The 14,889-nt window shown below is 42.4% G+C and overlaps 2 protein-coding genes across 2 annotated transcripts; one reads left to right on the top strand and one right to left on the bottom strand.

The window, feature by feature from the left end:
• The first annotated feature begins 3,985 nt into the window (after positions 1-3,985).
• LOC102716633 (auxilin-related protein 2-like) lies at positions 3,986-12,101 on the top strand. Its single transcript, XM_015832730.2, has 8 exons — positions 3,986-4,761; positions 6,224-7,886; positions 7,978-8,107; positions 8,205-8,302; positions 8,425-8,490; positions 8,681-8,770; positions 10,657-10,833; positions 11,708-12,101. Exons 1-8 carry the CDS (start codon positions 4,172-4,174, stop codon positions 11,744-11,746), a joined length of 2,853 nt encoding a protein of 950 aa, XP_015688216.1. The 5' UTR covers positions 3,986-4,171; the 3' UTR covers positions 11,747-12,101.
• Positions 12,102-12,377: 276 nt separating this feature from the next.
• LOC102721504 (BTB/POZ and MATH domain-containing protein 1-like) lies at positions 12,378-13,179 on the bottom strand. Its single transcript, XM_006645816.3, has one exon. It carries the CDS (start codon positions 13,155-13,157, stop codon positions 12,687-12,689), a length of 471 nt encoding a protein of 156 aa, XP_006645879.2. The 5' UTR covers positions 13,158-13,179; the 3' UTR covers positions 12,378-12,686.
• Between the last annotated feature and the right edge of the window lie 1,710 nt (positions 13,180-14,889).

Raw genomic sequence — 14,889 nt, 5'->3', positions numbered from 1 at the left:
ATTTTCTATGCATCCCGCACATATTGATATAAAAACAAAAATACTATAATGTTCTTTACTTTATCAAATCTTAATGTAAGTGTCCATTACTTTATCTAGTCCAATATATTTGTTTGACACTTTCACAAGCTCCAATGCATTTATAAATCAAAGATGAATTTGTTTTGGGATAAATAAAAGGGAATAAAAGATTACTTTATTTCAGAATGGAGATAGTATCTGTTTCATTGTTAGGAGGGCTCGCAGATATAACATTTGTAGGGAAACCCCTTAATTTAGTCACTTTTTTGCCATTTGTAGCTTTGAATTTGTGTTGCTAAGAGCAATTCCAACAGTTAGGCAAAATAGCTTCCCAAATCTGGTGTTTTAACAAGTTTGTAAACAATATGGCAAAGAAAAAATTGTTTTATCTCTAACAGTTAAGGATATTCTACTTGTCAAAAACAAATTTAGTCATCAAAACGGTTGGAAGGGGAGGGAGATCGCAGCTCGTCGTCGCTCTTGTCGCCCCGCGCCATGCCGCCCGTGCCGCACCGCGACTCCAGCGCCGCGGCCCCACGCCGCCCCGTCCCAACACTGTATTTTTATCAAATTCAGAACAAACAACTGAAACTTTGAATACACATGACATCTGAAGGAACTATAGAAATCACATCAAAAACACAAAACAAAACAAAAGCTCACGAACCAAGAAAGTGCAGAAATTACACACCAAGGAAGTTCAGAAATTGATTTTGACGGTTACCTCACTAAAAATTTCATCAAACGGTGAAAATCAAAGAGCTCAAAGAAGATCAAATATCGACTAAAGAAGTTCCAGAATCTCACCTTTGAGGAACAGTTCTGCTGCAGGAGACATTTTCTTAGCAAGAGTATTGATGTCTGCATCCACCGACCTCCTCATCGGCGCTTTCTTCTCCTCTGGCCGCCATTCTGCAGCTTGGAAGCCTTGCCATGGCGATGGCCATGGTGGTTGGACGACGCATGCCTCAGCCACTTCTCTGCATCCTCCCACCTGGAAGGCACCGACCTTCTCGCATAGATGAGCTGCGGATGTGCAGGGCTTGACGAGTTGAGGAACAGCAATGGCTTCCCCGAAATCGCTGGCACCTGCTGCTACTACTGCTCAGCTCTCCTCCTATTACGAGCCAGTGGGCGCGGGGTCGCGGCGCGGGTGGTGGCCGCGGCCGTGCGGCCCGGGGGACACGAGGGCGGTGTGGGCGGCGAGCAAGCTGGCACGGGGTGCAGCGGCCGGCGGCAGCCGGAAACGGACCTCGGCGCCAGCGGGACGCCGGGCGGCGACAACGGAACGTCAGTCGGTGGCGGCTCGGCCAATGGACAGTGATGAGACGGCGGACAGAAAAGAACAACGAAGCACGTGAATTTTTCAGACGGAGGCGCGAGAAAAACCTACCGTCGTACTTTCTGGATGGCAAGCGAAATCTGGACTTCCATATATACGCGCAAACGAGAAGATATGACAAGTTACTAAAATTTGGAAACCCAGATACCAAACTGTTGGAGGCGGTTTTTTTTGAATTTGCCAAAAAACAGAGATGGCAAGTTTAGATGGGGAGCTGTTGGAGTTGCTCTAAAATATCTTCACCTTACCCTAGTTTTCATCCTTCCCTAAAACACGTCATTTACTCATGGTCAACTCACGATGTAGGAGTTGTTATCCTCTCGTCCTATTGTATCGCCCTAGCTTGTGTCAAAAGGCTCCCAGGGTGCTGTGGAGGTCCACTAGACAAATTGTTTAAAAAACGAGCTAAAACATATAAGAGGGGAAAAGTGCTTTGAAATCGAACCCCATGGATTTTAATAGATGAAGGTCGTCGGTGGAGGATGACGTTTCCTTTTCAAAGGAGACGATATGCGAAGGGCATTTGCATTGGAGCGGCGAGAGGGCCCAACACCTGACCCAATGACCATAGAGGTTGTACCCGATGCGACACCATAGGGGTAACACCTAGCATGATGGGTCTGACAGGTGGCCCAATGTTGGGCGTGGCTGTGGCAACGACTACTGGTAGTAGGTCCAATTCCATGGCGATATCCCTTCACGTGGACCGTTGAATGTGGATTAACGAGTCAATGACACAACCATGGAAGATGAAACACTTGACGGAGAAGAACTGGATGTAGGCGTCTATGGAGTAGAGAGAAGGGACCGGGGATCATGCATGTGCTCACCTTGCTTCGTCGTCGTCGGAGCTTACGGGAGGAGAGACTGAAGCCATGGGCAACGATTGGCTAAGGCGGAGCGCGGAAGGAGGCAGCGCACCGACGGACTAATGCAGGAGGCGGTGTGCTAGTGGGCCAGCGGACAAGCGGAGAGGAGCGGGAGCCGACATGTCGGTGGAGTGGCAGTTGGGCGGAGAAGGGTGGCGCTGGCACGGTGAATCTGCTACGACCGGCACCGGTGCCTACGTGGAGAGCTGGTGCTGGTCACTACTCACGGTCTCACGGGAATGGAGAACGGTGGAGTGCTGACCAAAATTGACTAGGGTCAGGGTTAGCTGGTTAGGCTTATATACCATGTTTTGTAGGTTTTATTTTTTGACCAAACCATATCCAAAGTCTATATTAGGCCCCTCTATAGTGCAAACGGGTCATCATGTGAAATAGGGTTGGGGAGTGGTGCACCGTCTCCGCTTCCGCCATCCTTAACGGGGATGAGATTGAGGCCATTTGATTACCCATGGATGGCATATCTCAACCATCCCCATTTTCTAATGATTGAATTCACCATGGGAAATTGGTTACGAGGTTCCCTAGTGGTGAAGTGCTCTTGCCCAACCATCTTTCTTGTCTTCAAAAGGCTCCCCTAACACTGGAGAGACCATTGTGTCCGTCCCCTCCTAATAACTACTCCATAGACTAAATTATAACAATGATATATTTGATAAAAATATTACTTTGCACAATATTTTGTTTACCGTCTACTCCATCATTTTCAAAATATCGATATTTTTCATATAATGATTTCCAACCAACCAGTGGCTTGGAAAGATAATCTTATCATACAAAATTCAAAAATTGACTATCGAAATTACTAAAAGATATCTTTTGATCCAATCTTTCTATTTACTAAATAATCTAGAATCTAGAAGTATTTATTCATTTTGGATGAAAAATCAAATGATTAGATTTAATTTTGTTCGGTTTGTATGAATGAAATATAGGAAAACCAAACAAAAATTTCATTTTCTATGAGTTGCAGAGATAAAACGTAGAAAACTTGCACCCAATTAAAAAAATTCTTATAAATTAGTGTGTAGTTCATTTCTATTCATTTATTTTTCATATTCATTTATTTTTTTATTCTTAATGGATGTTCCTCCTAATAGAATGAGCCTGAAATCCTTATGTTATATTACGGCTGAGTTTGCAATAGTTGACTTGGGCTATTTTTTAATCTTTTTTCTATGCACATGCTTTACGAACTACTCCTCCGTTTTATGTTTTATAATGTAAGATGTTTGGCTTTTTTACTTATAATGTTTGACCATTTGTTTTATTCAAAAAGTTATGAAAATATCATTTATTTTACTTGTGACTTACTTTATCATCAAAATAACTTTAAGCACAACTTATCATTTTTTATATTTGTACTAAATTTTTGAATAAGACGAATGGTCAAACGTTAGAAAAAAAGTCAAACATACTATATTACGAAACAAATGACTTAATTAATCATACACTAATAATTTTCCTCGTTTTGTTTGCGAACGCAACCTACCTCCTTTTCAGATTAAAAAATTTTTAGCCTTTCCTTTGCATGGATGTTAATGAATTTATATATATAACATAAATGTTGATGTATAGGTAAATTTAAATAATATAAAAACAACTTATACTATATAATCCAGAGAACGTAGAAAAAAGGTAAAAGTAGCGGATATTTAGCTGGTCAAACAATGAAACAAAATCAACATTTAACACGAGCCTGGTCGCCCATCCGGCGAGAGCAGCACCACGCGCAAAAAACGGATTTCTTCGAGAAAATACTCAAAATCCGTGAACGCACGCTCCTCCTCTTCGCCGGAGAAGCCGTCAAACACCCAAACCCCGTGCAGGGATCCCCTCCCCTCAACCCTCCCCACTCCGGCGATCGCCGGCGGCCCCGTCCTCCGCCGCCGCCGCTGCCGGCGATCCCGACCCGCCCGCCATGGACGACTTCGTCCTCGTCGACGACTTCGGCCCGTTCAAGCCCCCGGCCGCCCCAGCCTCCGCCTCCGCCTCCGTCTCCGCCTCTCACTACGACGACATGTTCGACTCGTACTTCAACCGCTCGGCGGAGCCCGCCGAGCCGTCCCCCTCGTCCTCCGCGCCGTCGCCACTGCGGCCGCCCGTGTTCGACAGGCCAGTCTTCGACGACGACGACCACGACGCCGCCGATCCATTCGACGCGATTCCCTTGTTCGGAGATGTGGGCAGCGGCGGCGGTGGTGGTGAAGGGGAGGACTTCCTCGATAGCCTCGGGAAGGGCGCGAGGGCAGATGTGAGTGAGCCGGAGGTGGTGGGGTTTGATGATGATTTAATCCCAGGGCTTGGGAGCACCAAGTCGAAGACTACGGTGGGGGAGGTGGAGCAGGAGCCGGAAGCGGCGGGGTTGGTCGACGATTTTATCCCTGAGTGGTTCGCTGGAAGCACGGTGCCGACGAAGCCAGCACCTCAGGTGAAGCCCAAGGCAATGGGGTTTGAAGACGATGTGGTCCCTGAATTTGGCGAAAGCACGAGCCATCACGATTCACCATGGTATGGGGAGGCTTTGATTCTGAAATTTCAAATTTAGCTTCTGCTACTTTATTTACAGAGTAGTATCTTGATTTATTAGTGTGAAGTGTTGTTGAACAAGTAAAATTTTAAAACCATCATTACAAGGATCAAATTATGGCCCATTGCTTGGTTTAAAAACAAACTATGATGCATGTCGGCTTCTAAAATTCTGGAAGTTGAAGCTTGGCTCATACATTTTTAGGTTTGGATGGTTGGATACTGGGTTTTGTGATGTGGTGCAATAGCATTTTATAGATTTCAGGACCAGTTGGAGCTGGCATTGCTGATACTTTTGAACTAAGGAGAAAATGGGGGAAAGTAGTGCAAAGTGATATGCACTGGGTTTCTCATCTCAATGCTGCTGCCATCTGAATGTCTTCACTGAATTAAGGTGTGCAAGCAAGACAGAGGCTACTTCTTATTAAATCATTTGCCTCGGATTCTCCGAAGGATTAAATCCTTGTAGTTATTAACAATGATTGTCTTAGATAGCAGGTTTTGAGTTTCATGTTTTGAAACATGTAGATATTTTGTGTTCACATGTCTGACGGTGGATTTCTTGAAGAAAGCATATGTTTTCCCTGCATGGTTTTCTTATTACCATCTATCTTCTACTACGATCTGCAGGCATCTTGTGGGCACATATTTTATGGCCTAGGACTTGTATGTTGATGTTTTCCTTTGTTTTTGAAACTCCTTGTAGGAGTCATTCCTTTAAATTCTTATCTTTTTTGGAAGCACCAAGCATTGTTATTTCTGATCACTATGGTCAACTTGAACTTGGGATACTCAACCAAAACCAACATGTATTCTTAACTTATGTTAACTAACTTATGCATTTCTGTCATTATAGTTAAAGTCTCTTTTGGTCTATCTGTGACTTGTGTTTTTCCACCAAGGAAGCAAGGAAACTGAGAAAACACACATCTTAGTTGGTTATTATGATGTCAGATCTTCAAAATTCCTATGCCTTCGAGCCTTCTAGGTTCAATTCCTATGCTTTCAATTTAGTGCACAGTTGATTTATATGTTGTTCTGGTAGCTGTTCTTAATAATTCGAGCTAGCACAAAATATTTCAGTACTAATTTGTTATTATCATAGGAAAGAAACATTCATACCCTTCTTAAATGTCTATTTTCTTTCCAGTTGGTTTCAATGTGGATGATTCACCAGAACTTTTCCGTTTTCCTAGTGCAAGTTTGCCTTGAATTAGCTTCCTGCCTGTCTGGTTTTTGGTGGTCCTGTAGGTCTAAATTGATGATTACGATCTGTTCAATTGACATGTTTTCCTTTTGTCACTTCAGTGATTAATTATGGACAGTCTATGGTTATCTCTTGGAAATTGGGATTTTAAGAATTTCGATTAAAAATAGTTGTTCATCTGATAATTATATAAGTTAATCTTCTCTTTGTTGTTCATTTGTGAACAAACTGATACAGGGAGGAGCCTAGAACTAGACAAGAAAAGGAATCAATTTCATCCATTAAAACAAGTGTACACATGCCAGACAATCCTTTTGTCACTCTTGGGCTGTTTACAGATCACGTGGACAACATGGGAATGCCCACAAAGTTGGAAAGCACAAACTTGGAGCCCCCTTCTACTGCCAGTGAGATGTCTGATAATTCTGATATTTTTTCTGGGGTTACAGAACCAATGCCATCATTTTCATTTGCATCTGACAAAGAAAGTATTTTTGGTGAAAATAGATCTTTAGATGGCATTCACAGCATGAGCCATTCCATTAAAATACCTCAGGAAAAACCAGTCCAACAAGCTTCAGCCAAAAAAGTTGGCAGTATAATGCCAGAGATGCATATCCATGAACCTCCTGGAACCATCGGTTTCAATACTTTAAATCCACTTCCTCAAAATTTGAGGGACGAGTTGCCAGAGGAGAATCAATGTTCCAAAATGTCTGATGACGTGTGGTTAACTGTTTCAGATGTTGTTCTAGTAACACAGCCTACCAGTGCTCCACCTCCTTTGAGGCCTCCACCTCCTCTTGCCACCAAGCAAACACCTACTGAATCCAACACTAATAGTGCATATCCATATACTCATAATGAAGGTTACAATCCTTTTATAGTTTCAACAAACACTTCTAAAACATCCAAAATTGATGAATTGGAAGAATTTGTCAAGGTGAAGCCTTCTAACTTCACCAGTGGTTGCACACAAGATCTAAACCATAGAATAGTTGGGATTGGACAAGATTCATCTACATCTGCTGCAGGTTTCAAGGATTGGGCTGAGCTGAAACACTCTAAAGGGGTGAACCAAGGGAACTTTGATTCGATGTTCACTAGCAGTCAGTGCCAAGAAAAAGAAATTGATGACAAAACAGAGTTCTATGCCTATGAAATGGAAAATAAAGACGGAGAAGAGAGATTAGAGCATGAGAAGAAACAAAGAGAGAGGGAAGAAGAGAATGAGAGGGAAAGAGAAATGATGAGAAGGGAACAAGAGGAACAAAAGAGGCGTGAAAAAGAGAAAGAGGCAAGGCACGCTGTGGAGAAGGCCATACGAGAGGCACGTGAAAGGGCAGCTGTGGAGGCACGCATGCGAGCTGAGAGGGAGGCTCGTCAAAGAGCAGAGCGAGCTGCCGTACAGAAAGCAGCAGCAGAAGCACGGGAGAGAGCAGCAGCAGAAGCAAGGGAGAGAGCTGCAAAGGTTGCTGCAGAAGCGAAGCAAAGGGTGGCTGCTGAGGAGGCTAGGGAAAGGGCTGCTCAAGCTGCAGCAGAAGCCAGGGAAAGGGCCGCAGCAGAAGCAAGGGAAAGAATAGCCAAAGCTTCTGCAGAAGCCAGGGAAAGGGCAGCTGCAGAAGCTAGAGAAAAGGCAGCAACAGAAGCTCGAGCTAAAGCTGAGCGAGATGCTGTTCAGAAAGCTGCAGCAGAAGCACGAAGGAGAGCTGAAAGAGCAGCTGTTGAGAGGGTTGCTGCGGAAGCTCGACAAAGAGCTGCCAATGAAGCTAGAAAAAGAGCTGAAGCTGAAGCACGTGCGAGAGAAAATCAGCAGAAAACAGCTCAACCTGATCTTGACTCTTTCTTTGGTATGCCTTCTAGATCAAGCAGTGCACCAAGGTCACAGACTGCAACAACAGTAAGCAGCTATGCAGATTGTTTTAGCAAGAGAGAGAAAGAGAGAGGATATCCTAATTTAAGTTTGCTTTCTCACCATTTCAACTTTTCAGAATCCTTTTGATGTTCATCCTCAAGGGTTTGCTGATTTTGGTGCTGTAAGAACTTCTTCTGCTTCAGCTTCTCCCTTCACACAACCTTCATCAACTAATCTTATGGATGATCTCTCTTCTGTATTTGGAGGTATGTTTAGTACTAGATTTTGAACTGTCGTTACCATACCTTCATTCGAATATCTGCAGTTTTCACTGATCATTTTATGAATTTTCTTCATAAATAGCACCTTCATCATCTAATGTATTTCAAGAAGTGGATGGAGAGAGTGAAGAAAGAAGGCAGGCAAGATTGGAGCGCCACCAGAGGACCATGGAGCGTGCGGTATGCTGACATATACCTAATCTAATACTTTCTGTTTATTTTATCACCTCATAATTTCTGAAAGCAGTATTTATTGAGCATAGTTCTGGTGCATCCTATTGCTGCCAATTTGATATTTGCAGGCAAAAGCTCTTGCTGAGAAAAATGAACGTGATTTGCAAGTTCAGCGGGAGCAGGAAGAAAGACATGTAAGATTTTAACTATACTGTTAGATCCCAGTGTGATCGGACAACCATAAGTCATTATGCTTCTTTCAATTCAACCACTATGAATTTTAATTTATCACTTAACACAACAATATATTTTGTGTTCGTTCCTTCTTTTATTTTCAAACTGCAGTATCTTCATTTTCTCAAGTGACATGGTCTCTCTTTTCAGAGAATTAGTGAAACATTTGATTTTGAGATAAAGAGGTGGGCTGCTGGGAAGGAAGGCAACTTACGGGCCTTGTTGTCTACGTTGCAATATGTAGGTTTTCTGTTTCTGATATTAGTATCATGGTATGTCTTTGTTTGGTTCTTTTAAGGAAAGTAATAATTTGCTGACACCCTGGTCCCTGGCTGAATGTTGGGGTGCTACAAAATATGGTATAACCTAGGGACTCCAAAAATGTAGTGCGTTCTAAATGAATGTTGCCATTTGCTTGCTTGTTTTTTGTCTCCCTATTTTGCCAAGCTAAGAGTTGAGATTGTTTTGGTTTCATTTCTACAAATACTTGCCACTTTATCTATTTAGTTGTTTTGTATGAACTGTTGTCTGGTAATGTATGCCTTATTCTGAACCATGCTATTAAATCTTTGAGTAAATTTCACAAAACCCCAGATTTTGAGGCATATGTAATGCAAAACCCCGGTTATTGTAATTTGTTTAAAAAAACCCCACATTGTGGGGTAAAATGTTTCAAGGAGCCCCATGTTTCTGTAAAATACTTATTTCTATTATTATATACGGTATTTTTAATATATATTCACATATATGTAGGTCCAAAATGCACATCCTTCCCACCTATTTTTTCTTCCTTACTCTCGCAATGCAGGATTGCAAAAACTTATCACAATCCTCACTACTAATACTAAGATAGATTAACTGATTATATATAAAAAAAGTTATACTATCGATAGCTAACACATGTTGAAAATGCGGCTAACGTGTATATATACTTAGAAATATCAATACTATTTTTTAAAACTATTATGCATAAATATATTAGCCAAATAGATAATATAAGCTTAAATGTGGAGTTCCTTCAAACATTTATTCTCAAAACATGTGGTTTCTTGAAACAAATCATTGTACGTGGGGTTTTACGTTTAATAATTAATCATGCATTGATATGTTTGTAGGCAACCTTTAATATCTCCTGTTTATGTTTCCTCTATTCATTAATCTGTGCTAGAATTTATGCCTGATAGAATTGTCTAAGGTATAAGAAATGGTGCAAAAATAAATAAATGAGTACAGTTAATAATAGTTATGCAGCTATGCTATGGGGTTATAGTGAACACAATCTGAATTTTAATTCCCTAGTCATTGTTGTATCTGTTTGTAGGAGTGGATAACAAGCTAAAACCCTAGGTCAACTTGGCTATGCTCTGCTCATTAACCTTAATGAGCTAAAACCCCAGCCCAGCTTGGCTCGTGAGCTGCTTGTTAAACTCGTTATGCTCATTAATGAGTGTATCTCATTTATATTGCATGTAAGTTTGATGATGGTGGGCTGGTCATAGTCAGCTAAGTTTCTTAAGTATAGCGAGTCTGCAAGTGCGTGTTGGATGTGTTTGGGTGAGGTTCATTTAACCTCTCTGTTGTACTTTATTTCCTCTCGATAGACACTAACTAGTAAAGAATTCGATAAATACAGATCATTTGGATATCAATAAAAGATTAAATACTAGTTAAGACGCACTAAGTATAAATAAGATTGTGGTGACCTCTGTACTAGACAACTATTCCCTCCGTTCCAAACTATAAGCATTTATAGAATTTGAATCTTGTACCATAATATAAATATTTATAGCACTTTTGATAGGACTATCTGTCCCATCAATCATTTCCTATTCAAAGTTGTTCCGATTTTATTCTCACCTACTCTTCCATTCCCATTCATTCCTTATTTATTAAGGGGCATCCTAGGTTTTTTCTTCTCAACCTTAATACCTGCTAACCATCTAGAAGTGCTTATATTTTGGGATGAGGACGAAGGTAGTAAATGATTGGCTTGTGAGTTGGCTTATTAATGAGCTATGAGTTCATTGTAACTATGAGTTCGAGCTGATCCTAGCCACAAGCTTCAAGTTATTTTTTCCACCCCTATCTGTTTGCAGTACTTATGCTCTTCTGTTAATTTGATCCAGGTTCTTTGGCCTGAATGTGGGTGGCGACCTGTATCATTGACTGATTTAATTACAGCTGCATCTGTCAAGAAAGAATACAGGAAAGCCACATTATGCATCCATCCTGACAAGGTGCAGCAAAAGGGTGCAAATCTTCAACAGAAATACATTGCAGAAAAGGTTTTCGACCTTCTAAAGGTATGATTAGTTTGCGAAATTCCATTCCAGTGTTCTTACAAGACTAGGTTATCCATGCACTTTAGCTGTTATTTTAGCAGACTTCTGTAACAGTTCCTCAAATGCATCTATAGTATTACAGCACAAAATTTTCAGTATCAACTGAAATTGAAAATTGTGATTTTACGGTTTCTGCAGAATAGTGGTAAATTTCATAAATACTCTTTTGAGTTTCTATTTATTTCTGTCACATGCTGCCATGCTGGTCTAGTCTGTGTTCTATCAAAACTTCACTTAGAATATGTTGAAAATGGAAATGCTACCAGCCTACCATTTATCCTGTGCACTATCATTCAGACATTATCTAATTGTATTCCCATTTTCTTGTTTGTGGCTTTGTGCCATGCTTGGGAGCATGTTTGAAGCCCCAGAGTTGGCAGGACTTATTTTCTCATGCAACTTAAATTGCCCTCCCTCATCTTATATTCACTTTTGTGATGCCTCAAAATAATAAGCATCATTAGTGTGGCAGATCCTGGACTAATAATCGGAACCTCCTTTGTATATCTTCAGTCACTTACTACTCCAGGAACCACTGTTTAATAAATATCAACGAATATCGACCACTTCTCATAGAACTGAGCAATATATGTATTCAACCGTTGTGCCAACTTGCTGCCAATTAATACATACTTGTTCGGACAAGCCAGCAGACATTTATTTAATTAACAGTGCAAGAATTCTATCTACATCTCAAGCATTCGCAGAAACAGGATGTCGTGTATCCATCTAGAGTCTAGAGTTTCCTGGTTTGTGATGTAATAGCACCAGTCGGCTACACCTGATGGACCCTTTCAGCAATACCATGTCTTATATTCTATTATCAAATTTGTAGGAAGCATGGAACAAATTCAACTCGGAGGAACTCTTCTAATCCCACCATCTGGCAATCACGGTGGTACAGGAAAGGACATAAATGACATACTAGTAGAGCTTTTACTATTATTTTCTATCATTAAAATAGCTCATCCTTTTTGCTTATTATTCTTTGCCCTGATTCTTTCCATTCATTCTGATGTAACCATAGTTTGCTTCCTGGAGCTTGTGTGTTGTATCTGCCAATTTTGGTTCCCATGGCCGTGTAAGTAAAGTTATAGAGAAACAACCCTGTAAATTCTAACATTCCATTTTGTGGAAAGTATTATATATATGTTGTGTTCTACCATGTATGATGTCAAACTTGGTAAATAGCTACTCCCTCATATTAAAATGTAAGCATTTATGAGTTGGGCGCCTATATTAAGAACATAGGCAGAAATGATTGAATAAATATTGTGATTGATTAATAAGAGAATGTAGGTGGAAAAACTAAACGAAGAATTGTTGTGATTGGTTAAGACGAGAGCTTAGGTGGAGAAACAACTTTATTTTGAGCAGGGCTGGTTCTAAACGAACTGTGTGTCGAGGTTCTTTAGGTTAAATATTTTTTTAATTATAATGCATATTGTATAATCATTTACACAACTAAATATCACTAACATAATAAACCGGTATTAACTCTTAAGAACTAACTTGCAATATTTTTTTCTAAATTTTGATAAATAATGTTGGCAATAACGTACACAGACTTAGCGTTAACGGTCACAACGCAAATGCTTCTGTTATTGCAGGCAGCACTTTCTAGCCAGTAAAATTAACAGCAACATCAACATGGACATCAACCGTCTCGTTGTGCAATGTCTGTCTATTGGTTTATCTTAAAAATCTGGAGCTGATCCATCCAAACACATCAATTTGTTACGACGACAATATGATAAGAGGAAACAACTGGATACTAACAGTCGGCCGGCCACCGCTGCAGGGTTGGTGCTAGCCTACTCGAAGGACACTGGCTCCTTGAGAACAGACACGGTGCACCGCACGACGAAGAAGTCATTATCGTTGGCCACAGCTTTCTTCCAGAATTCCATCGGCAGCTCAGCCTCTTCCCCGGCGCCGGAGTCGAAGGCCTGCGACGTGCTGTCCTGATGCCTGGGCGATGTAGGGTGGCCGGACATGTCAACCAGCGTGGCGTGCACGTGAACGAGCACGGAAGCATCATCCGCCGGCTCGCTCAGGAGCACGAGGTAGAGGGACACCCAGGAGAACTGGCGGTTGGGGTAGTAGCGGATGGCCCAGCAGTGGCCGCCGACGGAGAAGGCCTCGGACTGGTAGAAGTCGGTGGCGCCGGCGAACTCCTCGGTGAGGCAGTAGCCGTCGAAGCGAAAGTCGTAGACTCCTGTCGCCGCGGCGGTGACGCTCATGGTTTGCACGGCGCCGGTCGTCGTCGATCCCGCCATTGGCATGCGTCGCCTGCACGTCGTCTGTGCAGGCTGAGAACTGGGCAAAATACTGCTTCGGGGTGCTGCGTTATTTATACTCATGGTGTTTAATATTGTTGACGCGCGTGCGGTGCACCGGCGGGCGAGCGGCGGCGACTCCTCGAGCTCTTCTGCAGTACACCGTCGTTCTCGGCTTCCAACTAACGTTGAAACAGCTGCAGCCAGGGACTGCGTGGGGAAGCAGCACTACTGGGAATCAACTAATTAATGAGGCAAGCGATGCATGATATCTTGCTAATTAGTATTTCAGTTGGAAATAAGTATATTTTAATTCAGAGGAATAAAATACTAAACATGACATCTAAAAATATTGATCTTTTGGTTATGCCAAACACGAATATACTAATTTCTGTAAAAGCATCTGATATAAACATATTTAGCACATAAGTAAAAGAATGTTTATAATTTGTTCTCTGACTTGACGGGATATTATTATTGATGGGGTATACTCCATTGGCGTCTCCTCCACTACCACCACTGCTTTTGTTGCTGCTGTCGTTGTTGCCGTCGCCGGGGCCCCACGCGCTGGAGTCTTGTTAGACATCGTGGAGACGTGAACGACGAGGTTTAGAAAGGAGCTGTCGTTGTAGCCGTCATCAAACATTGCAGAGTCGAGGTCAGGGCCAAAGAGGAAGCCGTCGCCGAGCGCCGCGGAGTCGGGGACGGAACCGGAGCGGAAGCCGTTGCCGAGCTAGGAAACCGAGTGTCGAGACCAGGATGCCAAACGGTTTGAGGAGCCAGAGTAGTCACGTCGAAACACTTCCAGTTGATCGCATGCCTAACCATGCAGGTACGCTTTGGAAGTTTGCTCGTTCCACTCACTCAGGCGCACGGGTGCGCGGAACCGGAGAGAGCAATGTTACAGCGCAAGAACAGATTGATCCGTCTTCCGTGAAAGCTCTCACCCATTTTGTAATGCAGAGAGAGAAGTTTTGCATGAGGAATTAGTGGGCCATTAACTCATCGACCGTTAATCCCTTAATGATTGGATTAATACGTGATTAATGCGCCAAGCCGTTATGCGGAATCAACTCTAACCTGTCTAAACCACACACACGCACCCTCGGATCCTAGGAACATGACCTAGACTTGGGACCCGTCCTAGCCTCAGGACCACGTCTTGAGATCTCGCTCGGATCCCTAGGAGCTCGACATGTTCTTGACTGAAACAACACCTAGGCTCATGTGGCCTCAGGTCCCGGCCTCAGGATCGTGGGCTTGGGTCACTGGCCTCGGGACGCCAGGCTCAGGTCACGGCCTCGGGCCCTGGCCTCAGAACCATGGGCCCCGGGACACTCGAACTCCTTCCTCTGGTTCTCAGCCATGACCCTAGGACCCCAGGTCACCTGAATTCCTTTCTTTGTTTTTAGTCAATGTGTGTGTGACTTTGTCTTCCATCTAGATTAACAGTACTTTCATAGTAGTTTCACAAAGAAAGTGAGTCAATGAAATTATTTTGAATAAAATGGTTCAAATCAATTTATTCCAACAATTTCTGGTATGCACATGTGTTTGGTGGATAAACATACTGGTGAACCTACGATGCCCATAGGTAACGGGCATATGCACGATATAATGCCCATTATGAGTGATGGGTATATATATGCACGGGTATGGGTATGTGTATGTGCTATCGATGTCTATTGTGCCCGATTGCTATCTGTAGGTAAGCATTTTCATTTTCTCAACATCATCT

Source organism: Oryza brachyantha, chromosome 1 (genome assembly GCF_000231095.2).
Source record: "Oryza brachyantha chromosome 1, ObraRS2, whole genome shotgun sequence".
NCBI lineage: Eukaryota > Viridiplantae > Streptophyta > Magnoliopsida > Poales > Poaceae > Oryza > Oryza brachyantha.
This window is presented reverse-complemented; position numbering and strand designations above follow the sequence as displayed.